The sequence below is a fragment of the Podarcis cretensis genome (genome assembly GCF_951804945.1).
Source record: "Podarcis cretensis genome assembly, chromosome: 10".
Taxonomy (NCBI): Eukaryota; Metazoa; Chordata; class Lepidosauria; order Squamata; family Lacertidae; genus Podarcis; species Podarcis cretensis.
This window is the reverse complement of record NC_137179.1, coordinates 11,668,795-11,686,206: the sequence shown is the minus strand read 5'-3', so window position 1 is coordinate 11,686,206 and position 17,412 is coordinate 11,668,795. Positions and strand designations below refer to the sequence as shown.

Here is a 17,412-nt window from a genome sequence, read left to right as displayed (position 1 = left end):
ACTCAGAAGTTGAGCAGGACTAAAAAAAATAAAAAATCCCGAAAACCTAATTTTACTTCTTTTCACGCCTTTTCAGAACCAGCTTGAATTAGGTGACTCTATTCACGTTTTCCGGATATATTTATTATCACCGAGTGCAATAAAACATATGTCAACGTGTTACTTACATGGGAAAATATTTTGTGGATTTTTAGAGGAATAAGATGCAGGATTTTGAAAACAGCCATCTCCCAAGATGAGCCATCTACATTGATTCATTTGGAAAACTGTCATACAGGTACAGTTACTTTTAGATAATTTTTGGAAGCGAATCATAGATAGCACAGTGGGTGTACTGGCCTATAACAAAATGTCACCGTGGCAGGCTTGAACTGCCTATTGGAGAGACACGCATTGTGCCGAAGTGAACAAATAAAGAAAAAGCTTTTAAAGAATGTTGGGCACAGACGTTTTGTGATGCTTCTCTGCTGAAGCTTCCTAAACTTTCTATAAAAATGGGCTGCATTTCAAACAATTGTGTTCTAAACTTGAATGCTTTTACCTAACAAAGGCAACCTTTTGTGTGATGGATAACATAATGAATAACCCATAAATCATTTAACTGCATCCCGAGGGAGAAGAAGAGAGATTCTGTGCAAATAGATTTTTCAGCAGGCGGACTGGTCAAGAATGCCAGAGACAATCATCTACATTTATCTGGGAGATAAAGTGAATTAATTGCAGCAAAACAGGCGACAACTGCTTTTATCAATCTTGTAGGAAGTTTAGAAGAATGGTTGCCAAGCTGATGAGGTACTTAAAAGGCAGGTAAAGGTCTTGCCAACAAAGGTCCATACAGTAAAAGCTATGGTTTTCCCAGTAGTGATGTATGGAAGTGAGAGCTGGACCATAAAGAAGGCTGATCGCTGAAGAATTGATGCTTTTGAATTATGGTGCTGGAGGAGACTCTTGAGAGTCCCATGGACTGCAAAAAGATCAAACCTATCCATTCTGAAGGAAATCAGCTCTGAGTGCTCACTGGAAGGACAGATCCTGAAGCTGAAGCTCCAATACTTTGGCCACCTCATGAGAAGAGAAGACTCCCTGGAAAAGACCCTGATGTTGGGAAAGATGGAGGGCACAAGGAGAAGGGGACGACAGAGGACGAGATGGTTGGACAGTGTTCTTGAAGCCACCAGCATGAGTTTGACCAAACTGCAGGAGACAGTGGAAGGCGGGAGTGCCTGGCGTGCTCTGGTCCATGGGGTCACGAAGAGTCGGACATGAACTAAACGACTAAACAACAAAAACAAAGGTCTGTGGATATACAAGGCCAACACCGGGATATCTCTAATCACCTGCAGGAAATGCAGGGCTCAAAGGCTGCAGTGGGCAGCCGGACGCTTCACAGAATCATAGAGTTGGAAGGAGGATGCAGGAATCTCAGCTAAAGCATCCATGGTAGATGGCCACCCAACCTCTGCTTTAAGACCTCCAAGGAAGGAGAGGGAGACCGTTCCAATGAAGAGCCCTGCTGAATTAGGAGTCTCTCTCTCTCTGTGTGTGTGTACGTGTTGGACAATTCAGAGGGAAACAGGAGCAGAAATGGCTGAAGTTCACTTATTTAAGCCTCGTGTGAAACGGAAATCATTCCAGCAAATATCACCAGTATTGTTGTTGGTTTCAATCTGCAATTTTGCACTGCATTTCCTTTGCATTGAAATGAATGGCCTTTGCTCTGAAATGGGACAGTGTGGAGTGACATAATGATAGCATAGTTACTTATATAAAATTCTGCCATGGCAAGACAAATGGCACCATTTTTGTTGTTGTTGGGAGCTGTACTGCAGTGGAACAGAAGCAGTGCTGCATGTGACAAATATGGGAAGGATCAGAAATCAGCGCCTTCTTACATTCCTACCAGAGTGGGTGGGTGAGCTCCAGGGTTACTTTAAAAATTTAGGGGTCAGTCCTTGAAATCTCCAAGGTCAGATTTTGGGTCAGATCCTTGCCTGAAATCCTGGAGGTCAGAAGCAAAGCTGGATGCTCAGTCTGAAGTCCAAATAAGAGACCCGAGCCCAAAACCTCATGCCGCTTCCTCAAGGCTACCTAAACCTGCAAATCCTATAAACCTGTACATGCTGATCTTATAGCCTCATTCATCACAATTTTATGTCATTAAATTAGCCAGCCAAGAAATGTTTCCCCTCAAGTGTACTGCCACTTTTGTTGTAATAAAACAAGAAATGGTCTCTAGGTGCAAAGCAATCGGCTGTTCAATTAAAATAGTTCAATACTAAACCCCACCCCCCAATACCTCTTGTGACGGAGAGGAAGAAATAAATAAATAAATAAATAAATAAATAAATAAATAAATAAATAAATGGAGGGCGCGGCCCCTTCCTTACCATCACTGAAAGGCAAATATAAATGTTCCATTATTGTCCAGGTTTTAATGGAGATGCTTTAGAAATGGTACATGAGGCTTTAGAGAACTAAATGCATATTCCACGGAGCGGAGAAGAACCAGGAAAAGCTTTTATTCGGGTTTACAAAGTATTTAATGGAGTGGAAAATGTAGAGCCAGATAAGAAAGTTGAAATCAAAGAACATCTTAACAAGGGTTGTTTCTGGATTAGTTGTAGAGTGTGCAAGGAGGAACAATGCCATTAAACTGATGTTTCTGTTTGATAGCAGGATTCATAAAGGGCTGCTACTGAGTCCCTATGCTATCTCTCTGAGATCTCTATAGTCAAATCAGAGGACAACCTTCTGGATCAGAGCCCTGCTGAGCATACAGAGACGTGTAGGTGAAGAATCTTACTTCTTGCAGCATGGTTGGCTCTGAACACTATTATTATCATTATCATTATTATTAGTAGTAGTAGTATTGAAATTTATATACCACCCTTCATCAGGGTGGTTCACAAGATAAACTTACAGAACAAAAACACAAATAGTTAAAAGAAAACCAACCAAAGCAATAACCCCCGGAATTGTTGCTGGGGCCTGGGCTACTCTCTCATTGCATGTGATGGAGAGATATCCTTGCCCCATCTTGGCAGCAACGACTCTTAAAACAGCCTATCTTTCTGCAATCATCGTCATCTTAGAGCCTGGCTATGTGTTACATTTAAACATTCCATGTTCTGCTCATTTTAGGCCTCATTAATAGTTAACTGACTAAGGTATAGTCTGAAGGTACAGGAGCTCATAGCCTTACTTGAAGCTAAGCAGATCTAGGTCTGTCCAATGTTTGGATGGGAGACCATTGGCCAACTTCAGGAATATTGTTTATTTGAGAGCCGGTATGGTGTAGTGGTTAGAGAGTCGGACTAGGACCTGGCAGACTAGGGTTCAAATCCCCACTCAGCCATGAAGCTCACTGGGCTAGTCACTGCCTCTCAGATTAACCTACCTTACAGGGATTTTGTAGAGGTTAACTGAGATGGGGAGAACCATGTGCGTCACTCTGAGATCCTTGGAGAAAAAGGTGGACTAGAAATGCAATAAATAGTAATTATTGTGTGCCCCCTTTCCTCCTCTTGTGAAACGAGAGATGAAATAGATAAACAATGGACAGAGGTAAGTGGCCAGAAGTCCATGCACAAGAGGGACGTATTAATGGGTTGAGGGAACTCCGAGATTTACAGATGTAAAAATAAAATAATGCAGGACAATAAGGAGGGGGAGCTAAGGGGAGGAGAACCACAAAAACAGCCTGAGGAACGAGCATGCTCAGGGGGCATGAAATGTTGATCGACTGTTGGGAGTGGGAAAATGGAATGGCGTGGCTGGGATCCTAAATGGGGAGAACACCACACAACAACATGCCCTGATCATGAGCTTCCTTAGAGATTTCTGGCTAGCCACTCTAGGAAAAAGATTCGTGGGCTACATAGACCAGTGGTTGAATCCAGCACAGTTATTCCTATGTTCCGAAATAGCCTATCACAGGGCACTGTTTTCAGTGCCAGAGCTCTTTCAGTCTCTAATTTTATAGCTGATGGATGACCACTAATAACCTCAAGGCTTCTATATAAATTTACAATGACTCTCTAAGACCATTCTCCAGCCATTAAACACATTTCCAAAGCATTTCCAAGTTTTATAATGCTTAGTGCATGGCAGCTTCATTAAAGTCAATGGAGCTGGTGCTTCTCTTGTATACAATTTTCACATTAAGGGAAAAAAATGCTAAATTAGCCAGAACAGTAGCTTCTGAATTTCATAATGGCGTAAGGATTTGGGAGTTGCTCTGAATGTATCAGAGGTTGTTACTATAAGTGAGACTTGATGAAAATAAACACGTCTATTCTTTGGGGCCTGCGGCTTTGAGATGAAGCAAAAGGCTAAGACCGTTTGGCCACTTTTTAAAACAAAAAGCATGCCCATTTTTTTTAAAAAAAGCGATTTGCACATCTTCAACAAGCAGATTGGACAGGTGTCACTCATACACTGACAGACTTCTGGAACCAGGGGCAAATGTTAAGCGATGGGTGGACTGCCCTCAACAAAAAACTGCCATATTATTACTGCTTCTGCGGTAATAATAATTGGACTGTTTTATGAGGGCTTTAAAAGGGGATTAGACAAATTCAGAAAGGATCAGGCTGTCAGTGACTACTAGTTATGATAGCTATATGTAAACTCCAGGATCAGAGGCCACAGGCCTCTGAATACCGGTTGCTAGGAAACGCAAGCAAGAGAGTGTTGTGCTTATGTCCTGCTTATACACTTCCCATTGGAATCTGTTGGGCCACTGTGGGAAACAGCCTGTGGAGGTCGATGGGTCTTTGGTCTGACAAAGTACTGTTCCTCTTACATGCTTATGATGATGATGGGTAAGGTGAGGTCAGGGGTGTGGACATGATGACTATGGTGTGGCAAAAGTAGACACGATACCCAGCTCTTCCTCTCAAATTGGAACCAGTGAAGGTGGTGAAGGTCCTGTGTGAGTGTCTGGAGGCGGTTGGAGGATGGATGGTGGCTAACGGATTGAGGTTGAATCCTGACAAGACAGAAATACTGTTTTGGGGGGACAGCGGGAGGGCGAGTGTGGAGGATTACCTGGTCCTGAATGGGGTAACTGTGCCCCTGAAGGACCAGGTGCACAGCCTGGGAGTTATTTTGGACTCACAGCTGTCTGTGGAGGCGCAGGTCAAATCTGTGTCCAGGGCAGCTGTCTAACAGCTCCATCTGGTACACAGACTGAGACCTACCTGCCCGCATACTGTCTTGCCAGAGTGGTGCATGCTCTGGTTATCTCCTGCTTGGACTACTGCAATGCACTCTACGTGGGGCTACCTTTGAAGGTGACATGGAAACTACAAATAATTCAGAATGCGGCAACTAGACTGGTGACTGGGAGCGAATGCCACATAACACCAGTCTTGAAAGACCTACATTGGCTCCCAGTACGTTTCCGGGCACAATTCAAAGTGTTGGTGCTGACCTTTAAAGCCCTAAACGGCCTCGGCCCAGTATACCTGAAGGAGTGTCTCCACCCCCATCGTTCTACCCGAACACCAAGGTCCAGCACCAAGGGCCTTTTGGCGGTTCCCTCACTGCAAGAAGCGAAGTTACAGGGAACCAGGCAGAGGGCCTTCTCGGTAGTGGTGCCCGCCCTGTGGATTGCCCTCCCATCAGATGTCAAGGAAATAAACAACTATCTGACTTTTAGAAGACACCTGAAGGTAGCCCTGTTTAGGGAAGTTTTTAATGACTGATGTTTTAATGTATTTTAAAGATTTTGTTGGAAGCCGTCTAGAGTGGCTGGGGAAACCCAGCCAGATGGGCAGAGTATAAATATATGATGCTGATGCTGATGATAATAATGATAATGTAGGTGTTTCTCTGCCTCTCCCCTGTGTCATCCAGTGAAGTTGAATGCTGGGCGGATTGAGGACCAACAGTTGAACTGTGAAACTTATGTCCACATGATGTGTTGACCACTAACATCATGATGAAGTCATACTGTTCTACAACAACCCTGCAAGGTATGCTGGATATCCCAAAGTCATCCAGTGAGTGGCTGATACAGTGGTACCTCGGGTTAAGTACTTAATTCGTTCCGGAGGTCCGTTCTTAACCTGAAACTGTTCTTTACCTGAAGAACCATTTTAGCTAATGGGGCCTCCCGCTGCTGTGGCGCCACTGGAGGACGATTTCTGTTCTCCTGAAGCAAAGTGCTTAACCTGAAGCACTATTTCTGGGTTAGTGGAGTCTGTAAGCTGAAGCATATGTAACCTGAAGCGTATGTAACCCGAGGTACCACTGTACTTGAAACCAGGTTTCCCCACTCCAGTACACTAACACACAAGATCTCTAGTATGAATCAAAATAATTACATGGCAAAATTATTTTGGTTTGCTTTCCTTTCTCTCTCCCCTAAAATTCCTTGTGTGTTCCTGCTTGTTTTACCAAAAACATCACCAACTAGTTTCATTCCCTGAGTACCATCATCTTTCGTTTCCCTCTCATCCTCTCAGCAGTACATAATAAATGCGCAGTACCAGGCCAGATCCAAAATAACCCCTTTTTACATTTTCAACTTCACCGGACACCCACAAAATTATGAGAGGCCAGCCAGATCTAGGTGACAAATCAAGGTAAGGAGAGTTTCAGAATCAGGCGTTTGAAAACTGCAGATTCCAAGCCCTGCTGGTCACCAAGTGTTTGTCCAGCTCTGGAGGTGAGAGATAAGGAGGAAGGTTGTCAGCTGAGTTGGAGGGAAGTGGCTAGAATGGATTTCGTACTGAACCCCCCCCCCAACCTGAGTCAGAATCCTTTTGTCTCGTCAATGTGAAAGAACTACAGCGGCAGTGGCAGCAGATATTCACATGACGGGGGGGGGGGGGAAGAAGCATCATGTGCAGCTGCTATAAATAATAAAATTTCACAACTGAGTTGGAACTGTGCACCATAGCAATAAGCTAGGACAGGAAGAGACCAGCTGTAAATCATTGCAAATGCACCTCTTGTTCCAAGGAAAATATACTGCCACTGTATTCTGCTCTGGTCAGACCTCACCTGGAGTACTGTGTCCAGTTCTGGGCACCACAGTTCAAGAAGGACACTGACAAACTGGAACGTGTCCAGAGGAGGGCAACCAAAATGGTCAAAGGCCTGGAAACGATGCCTTATGAGGAATGGCTAAGGGAGCTGGGCATGTTTAGCCTGGAGAAGAGGAGGTTAAGGGGCGATATGATAGCCATGTTCAAATATATAAAAAGATGTCACATAGAGGAGGGAGAAAGGTTGTTTTCTGCTGCTCCAGAGAAGCGGACACAGAGCAATGGTTCCAAACTACAAGAAAGAAGATTCCGCCTAAACATTAGGAAGAACTTCCTGACAGTAAGAGCTGTTCGACAGTGGAATTTGCTGCCAAGGAGTCTGGTGGAGTCTCCTTCTTTGGAGGTCTTTAAGCAGAGGCTTGACAACCATATGTCAGGAGTGCTCTGATGGTGTTTCCTGCTTGGCAGGGGGTTGGACTCGATGGCCCTTGTGGTCTCTTCCAACTCTATGATTCTATGATTCTACTTTGTGTGTTCAGTGGCCCCAAGAGCCCAGCTGAGGCTGTGTGGAGTGGCCATTTCTATGTACCTGCACCTCTAATGCGGGCAACATTTACATGGTTAACCCAATTCTCATGACAGCTGTGGTCTGAAAAGGGTTGTTGCCACCATGGGAACTAAGGTAGAAGAAGAAGAGGAAGAAGAGTTTGGATTTGATATCCCGCTTTTCACTCCCTTTAAGGAGTCTCAAAGCGGCCAACATTCTCCTTTCCCTTCCTCCCCCACAACAAACCCTCTGTGAGAGATGAGTGGGGCTGAGAGACTTCAAAGAAGTGTGACTGGCCCAAGGTCACCCAGCAGCTGCATGTGGAGGAGCGGGGAAGCGAACCCGGTTCACCAGATTACGAGTCCACCGCTCTTAACCACTACACCACACTGGCTCTCATACCTAGCTGCAGGTATGTGAACCATGCAAATGGTGCCTCCATACAGTGGCTGCAAATACTCTGGTGGTGGTCAAACATTAACACATAGTACCTGTAAAACAAATATCCACATTATACCCCCCATCACCCAACAAGCAAATGAATAATACAGAATTAATATCTCTTAGGGATGGATTAATTGCTCATTTTTGGTTTTTCTCAATATTCGATTTTTCTAACGTCCAGTTCAATTCACATTTCTGCTGCAGTTTACATTTTTTATATATAAACAAGTACTCACAAGCTTGTCAGCATTTCAGTTCACAATTTATCCTAACACACACGCTTTCCCCCCACTTTTACCAGATATACACATTCTTGCAAGTGATGTTCTTTAAAGACAATGTACTTTGAATGCTATTTTCACCAATGTATGCAAATTGTACCTTTTTATCTTGAAAACCTGCACTACAAAAAGTGTGAATTTTGAAAGGCAGCTGTGTTTCAGTTCATTTATGGACTTGAGAAGTGAAAATTAGGGAGGCTTCTCCCCATTCCTAATATTTTTAGAAGTCAATATTTGCTAAGTGCAAGATATTCGTTATATATTGTGTGATGCCCTTATAATCTAGAATCGAGTCCTTTAAAACTTGACAGCAGGGTTAACAGCTGCTCTAGGAGCACTGGTCTGCAGTGACCTACTGGTCTATTTAAGCACCAGACACCACAGAACCAAACTCTATTCCTCAAAATCCCTCGATAAATATTAGCCATTGCAGACAGCCCTAGCACAGATTTATGCCAAATTTCTTCTAAGCATTTGGTCCAACTTTAGCAACCACAACCCTGTTTCCCTTCCAAATAAATCTTTTCAGGGAGATGTATCAAGAATGAAGTAAAGGAAAACAAGAAATCTGAAGGGGGAAAGATGACACATCAAAAACAAGTAAAAGGAGAGCATTGCAAAAGCAGTTCTGGCAAAAGAAAGACACGTGGTTCCTTAAGAGACTGGGAATTGTGGGTCTGAATAAACAAGCAAAGCTCTGCTTGTTTACATTGGACATTTGCTTGCATTCTGAATCCTGCTTTGAAAATTTCAAGTAATCGCCAGGTTGCATTTTAGTTACTACTTGACTGGCAGAATAAAGCCACGTGTACATAGCACAAGAATAACATTTAAGAAGTGGACTCATGCTTGAGAAAATGCTATCTGACATTATATTTATGGTGGCATGTCAGCCTGAGAAAACCTTTATTATTATTATTAAAAAACAACAACACCTGATCAAGCCTGTGGCACATTCACCAATCCACATTCAATATGTGGCGGCGACTTATTTTGACACCTGTCTCAGAGTTTCTGAAGAAATGGGAGGTAGAAAAAACAACAACAGAGGACACCCCCCCCCAATGCACACATTTGGTCATACCTGGACTCGTGAGTGCGCCAAGGGCACCGGTTGTTGTGGAGAGAGGATTTGCATTGGTGGTGGTAGCTGAGGTTTGGGCGGCGGCAGCTGCAGCTGCTAGAGTTGCCAAATTCTGTAGCTGTAAAGCATTCATTCCTGCAGAAAGAACATAAAAGGAAACTGCAGCGGTGAGCTTGATTACAAAATTCAAATCACATTTTTTGTTTTAAATGAATATAGCTGGGAGCCTCCACTCTATCCTGTTCTTGGATGGACAAAATAGGGCGATACCGACATTCCCTTTACAAATAATAAAAGAGATAGAAAAAGAAAAGCCTTCTCCACCTGTGAGTTCCATCATTCTTGAGGATAAAGGTTTTGTATGGTTTTAAATGAGCTGGCCATTTGCTGTGCAATATCTTTGCACATTTGTTTTTCCAGGCTACGATGCTTTTCATGGTTTTCTTTGTATTTGTTATGTTTGCACTCGTTGTTGTTGCTAACCCACCAATAAAATATACACAAAATAGATTTACATTTATGCCCTGTAATCCACCTGTGACAAACCAACTCTCACTCGCTCCCCATAAGGTTCAACCATCTATGCTGAGACATTGGTCCATCTAGCCTAGCTTTCTCTATGCTGCCTGGTGAGAGCTTTCTGTGTTCTGAGGCAGCGATATTTCTCAATCCTGCTAGCTGAGATCCATTGTGCTAGAGAGAGAACAAGGATTCGACTTTCATTCTGTCTCGTCTCCCTAGCTGTGGCCCCTTCTTCCCGCTAACGACACAGAAACAACCAAATTTGGGTGGCTCAGAGTTGCCTGTCAAAGTGTGCATCAAATAACATAACGCAGCCCTTTTCAAACGCCCAGTAAGCTTCGTGATTCAGTTATGGCAAGCTTCCCATTTCTACATTTTCCCACTCGTGAAGATAAAATGAATCCGCTGCAGATGAAGTCAGAGCCTGTCCTGTCAGCAGACCAATACATCAGGTCAGCAGTATCTATAGCGACAGTTTTTGCCAAAGACAATTCTTGATGGGAGACTCCACTGGGAAACAGAATTATCAGGAACATTCTGGTCACATATGTAGTAATGACTTGGGCACTGGGGGGAGCCAAAGACTTTCAGTGATATTTCGGCCAGGTTTCTTAAGCTACTTAAGAAGTGGTAAACTTAATAATAACCTGCAGAAACAACAACGGCTAGAAGACCTCACGCTGCATTTTAAATAGTTGAGAAATAATTGGTGTGTGTGGTTGTTCTTTACAGGCACAGAGATAATGGAAAATTATAAGAACCTGGAAAAAAAAGTCCTAGATGTTTTTAGGTGTGATGCTAGGAAGCAGATTGTGCAAAGAACTTGGCACCAGACAAGATGCAACCATCCTCAGTGGGACTTGGCATTAGTTCAGCATGAAGATCTAGCAGATGCTGCTATGGGCTTAATATAGTTGGAGGCATGAGAGCAGGATACTTAGAAAACCACTTTTCTCCATCTGTGTCTGCCAATATGGTAAAATCTTCAACGGAGACCTTTCTTCGGGTACCTGCATTAGGACTGACTCTGGAGGTGCTGCAGTCATGGAATAATCTCCCAGGGCAGTTACTAAGGAAGAAATCTTATCTGATGTATACATGCCAGAATGAGTGAGGCTGTGATACCTTGGATGGAAGATGCCTGTTCTTAGTTAAAATGTGAAGCTCCACTCAATAATTGCATAGCCCCTTCTGCAACTAGGGATGGATGGAAATGCCAATTCTGATTTTCTCATTTTTCCATTCTTTAAATCAGTTCTCAACATTTCCTCAGCAATTAGCACACACACACACACACACACACACACACACACACACACATATAATTTCTCCTAATTTTTGTCTACAGATTTGGCCAATTTTGCAAAGTGCTTTTCACTGAACACAACACATTTTATATGTTCTGGTCACCAATGCATGCATTTTTGTGCACATTCTACTCTAGCACACCTATTTTTTGCACACATGGCCTGGCTGGATACTGAACGGAAGAACTTAAGAAGATACTGTTGGATCAGGCCAACGGCTCATCTAGTCCACCCTCCTGTTCTCACAGTGGCCAACTAGAGGCCTATGAGAAGTCTGCAAGCACGACCTGAGTGCATAAGCACTCTGCGATTCCCAGAAACTGGTATTCAGAGGCATGATGCCTTAGACAGTGAAGGGAGGACACAGCCCTCGTGGTTAGTAGCCGCAGATAGCCTGGTCCTCCATGAATTTGCCTAACCCTCTTTTTAAGCCATCCAGGTCGGAGGCCATCAGGTGTGTTTACCTTTTCTTACTTTAAAGCAGTGTTTCTCAACCTGTGGGTCCCCAGATGTTGTTGGACTACAACTCCCATCATTCCTAGCCAGCATGACCAGTGGTCAGGGATGATGGGAGTTGTAGTCCAACAACATCTGGGGACCCGCAGCCTGAGAACTGCTGTTTTAAGGGGTAATCTCTGGTACTCCTGATTGCGGAGGAAAATGGAAAATGAAGATTGTGGAGAAGAAGAGGGGAAATAAAAACAAAAACGAAAGCAAAGCAACCTGCAAAGGAGTCAGACCACTGGCCATCTAGCTCATGTCATCTGCATGGTCTGACAGTGGCTCTCCAAGGTTCAGACAGGAGCTTTTCTCAGCCATGCCTGGAGATACCAGGGATTGAATCTTGTATGCAAAGCCAAGTGCTCCATCTCTGAGCTACTGTACTTTTTCGGGACTCCAAATATAGAAAATGGGGGGAGATTGCTCAGAGTTGTTGGACTTTTTTTTCGGGAGGGGGGGTTGTGGCCCAGACTTGTTGAGCTTTATTTTTTGGGTGGGAGGGGGTTGCCGAAAATCGCTCACCCACAGGAACGCAACAGCAGATCGCACACACATCAGCGAAGCCACCAATCGTCTGCACGCTCACCGAGAGCAAGCAACAATCGCCCGCCCAATTGCTGCAGCAGCCAATAGCCAACGGACCTTGCAGCACCCACCAATCACCCGCAAAAAACACCACAGACAATATTTGTGCTTGCAGCAGCCACCAATCACCCATCCCACCTCTCCACTATCTGTGTACATAAGACAACACCAAGTTTTTGGCACAATATTTTAATACTAGGTTTTGACCTGTTGATGCTTTTTTTAAAATATGCTTGGGCTTTGGCTCTTATTTTGGGTTGTTGTACTGGAGTTTTTCGTGTTTGAATTCTCCAACAGCTTAAATAGCTTTGAGAAATTCATTTTTCCAGTCCGACAGCTTTCGGTGTCCCATTTTAACATTCTTAGGCTTCTTCTTCTTGTGCATTGAACACTTTCCCTTTCAGGAAGATTTCTTGGGGGCAAGTGGTTTTTCCACCTGGCCTGGTTTAGTTCTAGTTGTTTTTCTATATTCCGCTCCTGACTGGATTATATTTTAATACAATAACCTAGTCTTATACACTGAATAATACGGTAATTTCTAAGGCAATGCAATGATTTCCCAGTCCTTGGAAGTGACTGCATTGTACTTTCGCGGGCCGCACTTGCTGCCTCTCTCGCATTCCTGAATTTCACATTGCACCCCGGGTGTTTGGTTCCCCCTCCCCACCGCCTTATATCCCACAGCAGAGCCGGACAGAAAATAATGTGATCATTTTTCTTTGAAACCGTTGAACATTCCACAAATGCAGCACTCTCTGAAGAAATGCAAATCACTTAAAACTCTAAAGCACAGCCTGATAGACAGAGTGGCGCAAACAGCCTCGCACACCCCTTCTGCCTTCTGGGAATAAGCTGCTGGAAACTAAACAAATCTTAATCTTTATGATGCGAGAAAAACGTTGCGAATAAAAGTAGAATCTGACTCTGCGTTCGGTAATATACCAGTAAGCTAACAAAACTTGCCCAATATTACGGACAGCAAGAATCCCAACTTTGATTTTGCAGCTTGGCAGATTAAAAATACAATTAAATTATGTTCATAACAGATGCACAATATGCCTGTTTGAAATGTAATTTTTTTTAAAAAAAAACCCCAACAACAACATATTTATAAGGAAGAGGGGCCATGAAAATTTAATTTAATGTTCACCTTAGGTAATTTCATGTCTTATTGTTCAGAGCAATTACCATAAATCTACATATCAATAAGCACGAACAGATGTCAGTTGTTACAGCCGCTTGCCAATCAGGCCTGTTAAAAACTGGCAGATGGATGGCTGCAAAACCCTCTCATAAGGCCCATTAGCACATTCACAGGAAAGCCATGTAGCACCACTGCAGAGTCACTCATGCAGGCCGGTTAAAACACAAGCACAATCGGAGATCTGAGTTGTGAAACTTGAGTTGTGAAACCTGCAGGGCAATCTGCAACCACCCACTCAAGAACCTAGCCCAGGCATGTCCAAAGTCTGAATTTTGAATTATGGTGCTGGAGGAGACTCTTGAGTTTCCCATGGACTGCAAGAAGATCAAACATATCCATCTGAAGGAAATCAGCCCTGTGCACTCACTGGAAGGACAGATCCTGAAGCTGAGACTCCAATACTTTGGCCACCTCATGAGAAGAGAAGACTCCCTGGAAAAGACCCTGATGTTGGGGAAGATTGAGGGCACAAGGAGAAGGGGACGACAGAGGACGAGATGGTTGGACAGTGTTCTCGAAGCTACCAGTATGAGTTTGACCAAACTGTGGGAGGCAGTGGAAGACAGGAGGGCCTGGCGTGCTCTGGTCCAGGGGGTCACGAAGAGTCGGACACGACTAAACGACTAAACAAGTAAACAACAACAACAACAACAAACAGGCAGGGACCGCCACCTCTTGCAGGAAGGCATTATCGCCTGGCTGCTAGTGTTTAGCATCTAACAGGGGCAAGGGTCCTGAGCACAAGTGGTCGCCCTGAGCGATACAAGCATCTTGTCCACATTCTTGAACCGTACAAACTGAAACTCATTCAACACAACAGGACCGAACAGAGCTCTGGACACCCCTTGAGCGTCCAGATTCTGCTGTAACAGCAGAGTCAGGATCCCGGGGGGTTGCAAGCAAATTCATCCTCAAAATGCTTTGCAAACAGGTCACAGTGAGCTGCTGTCAGTTCTGCCACCTCTTTTGGGCCAGACTCTATTCAGGGAGACTTCTTGCCCTGTTTTAAGCCACAAATCACTATTTCCCTAGTGATGATGCCTATCAGGCACAATTGACCAGCCACTGGCTGTGGTAGCATTTGGTCTAACCACAGAGCATTTCTCATGTCGCTTTCATGATATCTTGATTCTATCCTACTTTCATTATTAAAGGGAGGGAAAGGAAACAATCAATACTGCATCAATTTCCCTCCCCACAAAAAACAGACCTGTTGCTTTTATAGTCTTTCTTCTTTCAGAGAATAATGTAGGCATTCACACAAATTGGGCAAAACAGCCAAAACAATAAGCACAATATTACATACTTTGGCAGGACAACCATTTTGTTTCCTTAGAAAACTTTTCTTAACAACACAGCCAAAGACACAGAGTTAGGATTGCCTCTGGGCACACGCAAGTGTCTAGGAGTTTGTTTTCAGTACCAGAACTGAGCTCACACAAAAATCCACTCCTGGTTACCCCAAAATGTTCATCATTTCAGCCTAAGTTAAGTGGGAAAATTCATTTTGTAGTTGCTATTGCTGAACAACTGGGAACCAGAAAGCCTTGCCAATCTACTACCAAACACCGCCCAGAGATCTAATCTACGTTGTGCACATCATTTCCTAAAACAATTTGCTGTAGTGGCACCAAAGTTTCCTTTTATTTGTCACTTTAAGGAAGGCAAAGAGGGAGGCGGGCGGCAGTGGAAGAAATGACCAGCAGAACTGGAAGACAATCATCTGGCAAAATGAAACAGAAAAGGGGCTCCATATTGCAAGTTGGTGTTGAGGATGTTTGGAAAAGTTGAAGTCTATGTCAAGAGACCACTGGTAACAAACTGGCAGAGACGGCAGTAAAATGTGGGGATCGGAAGAACCAGTCTCAAGCTGTTCCAACAATGGGCCATAATTCCGGCAACGCAGTATGGCTGTACTTGTATTAGACAGGAAAATCTCCAGCGCCGTTTCCCTCTTCCGTCGCTCCATTCTTCATTCATTCTACAGGGCTAACCAAAGCCAAACATTATCGGCAGCCTTTAAAGCTCAAAGCCAGTTCCAAAAAACGCCAACTGTGAAAATGTTGTTTATCGTATTAAGATATATTTTTGATGACGGGGAAAGAAAAAAAACCTGCGCTAGATTATGAGTGTAACATAATAGAAGCCGCAAGTGCTTGCCAACGGATCTGAGCCAGAGAAAATAACTCAGAGATATTGTCATCTGTGGGCCAATTTATATTGTCAGACAGCGGATTCTGCATTAGTCTCTGGTGCCAGTGCAATAATGGCATATTGTAAGGATGAAGCGCACAGTGCCAATGGGGAGTAGCTCATCTCTTTTTCATAGGCGTACTTCAAGATCCATTCAAAAGCAAAGCATTAATAAAAGAAGAAAAAGGAGGAGGAGGAGGAGGAGAAGAAGAAAAGGGAGGAACCGCGGATAGCTTAAGCCCTTTCCTGCATTGCGAGGCTGGAGAGGAAAGCACCACTAATTTGCTGATTTAGTCAGAGCATAATTAAAAATAAACTACCACGCCAATTTGATGACAATGGGGCTAAGGGAGGGGTTTGTGCTTTTGTGAGAAATGTTAAACAAACCGTGCAGAGGGGCAGCAAATAGGCTTTCAACACTTTTGCATGGCAGGCACAATGCGCATTTGTGCTCATTTGTGTGTGCTTATAACACAATCCTCTCACACCACGTTAAGTTAGCATGGTAGGTCACCCAGCTGGAACGACCTTTTATTAATCACTATACATTGGTTACTACCAGCACACAGTTCATTACTGAGTAGCCGTCCGTCTAAATGCCTTTCAAGTTATCCTTTGTCTTTCTTGCTTTCCAGTTACTTTCTTTTGATTATTCCCTTCTTCCCCTCCCCAGTCCTGGACCAAACGATTATGTGCTTTAAAATAAAAAAACAAAACTATACCCTGCTTTGTAATGTTGCAGGGTACTTCTTCGTGAAATCCAAAAGGTATTTAGTTAGTTTCCAGTGGCTGTAAATGGGCACCAGGGCACATGTTATCAAAAGGTAGGTTCTGTAATTTCAGATGCCCTTAAGAATGTCATGACCTTCTTATACCTGTTTCTTATTATCAAACTTGCCCGAGACTATCATGAACTTGATTGCACAGAACTCGCAAACACTTCTCACCGGAGATTAGAAAGGAATTTTCTCTGTTGGAATATGCCTTAAGAACTACAAAACAGGAGCAAGGATGAGCAGGTCTCCCGACCACTAACAAACTGTTAGCATGGGCGAGTGGCCAAGAAAAGGAAAACGGGGGTTATTTTGCACACTTCCTTCTTTTAGACATACTCATAAATGTACAGTTTAAAGATACTTAAAAGCTTATACCAACACTTCCTGCTCTCCAAATCCAGAGATTCCCTATATGCCATTGATGTCTCTCCCCTACTTGGGTTTTCAGAGCATAGGAAAACTGTGGGACAAGCAATGGTTGGAGGACAATGCTGCATGGATGAAGTGGAATGTGAGAGCCGGACCCCAGCAAGGCTCTTTTTAACATTGCTTGCTAAGATACAACTCTGGAAACAATAGGCAACTGACTGCAGAACATAAACCGGAGGAGACATTTCAAACTGATTCAGCACAAGATGATAGGCATCTCTTGCACACCCTGAAGCATCAAGCCATATGCTTAAATTTAAGGTGCTTCCAGACAGAGGCTTAATATTGGAAATGGGTCACAGAGAAGTAACTGACAATAGGTGTTGGTTTTTGTTTTAACTTCGCAGGTTTGATTGTGGAAAGCAGGGGTGCCCAAACTTGTTCCAAAGAGGGCCAGATTTGATGAAGGGAACATGCGTGAGGGCCGCCAAAAGCTGGGTTTTTTTTTAAAAAAAACAATTTAACCCCAAAGGATTTTACCCCAGGACATACAGTGGTACCTCTGGTTGTGAATGGGATCCGTTCCGGAGGCCCGTTCGCAACA

The 17,412-nt window shown here is 43.7% G+C and overlaps 1 protein-coding gene across 30 annotated transcripts in view; it reads right to left on the bottom strand.

Moving 5' to 3' along the window:
• CELF2 (CUGBP Elav-like family member 2) overlaps window positions 1-17,412 on the bottom strand; it is a 561,934-nt gene that overhangs the window by 33,325 nt on the left and 511,197 nt on the right. For all 30 annotated transcript variants that reach the window (XM_079992647.1, XM_079992627.1, XM_079992629.1 and 27 more), the window contains one exon: window positions 9,352-9,486. In XM_079992647.1, the coding sequence (XP_079848773.1) occupies window positions 9,352-9,486 (135 nt within the window). The remainder of the gene's footprint in view (window positions 1-9,351; window positions 9,487-17,412) is intronic.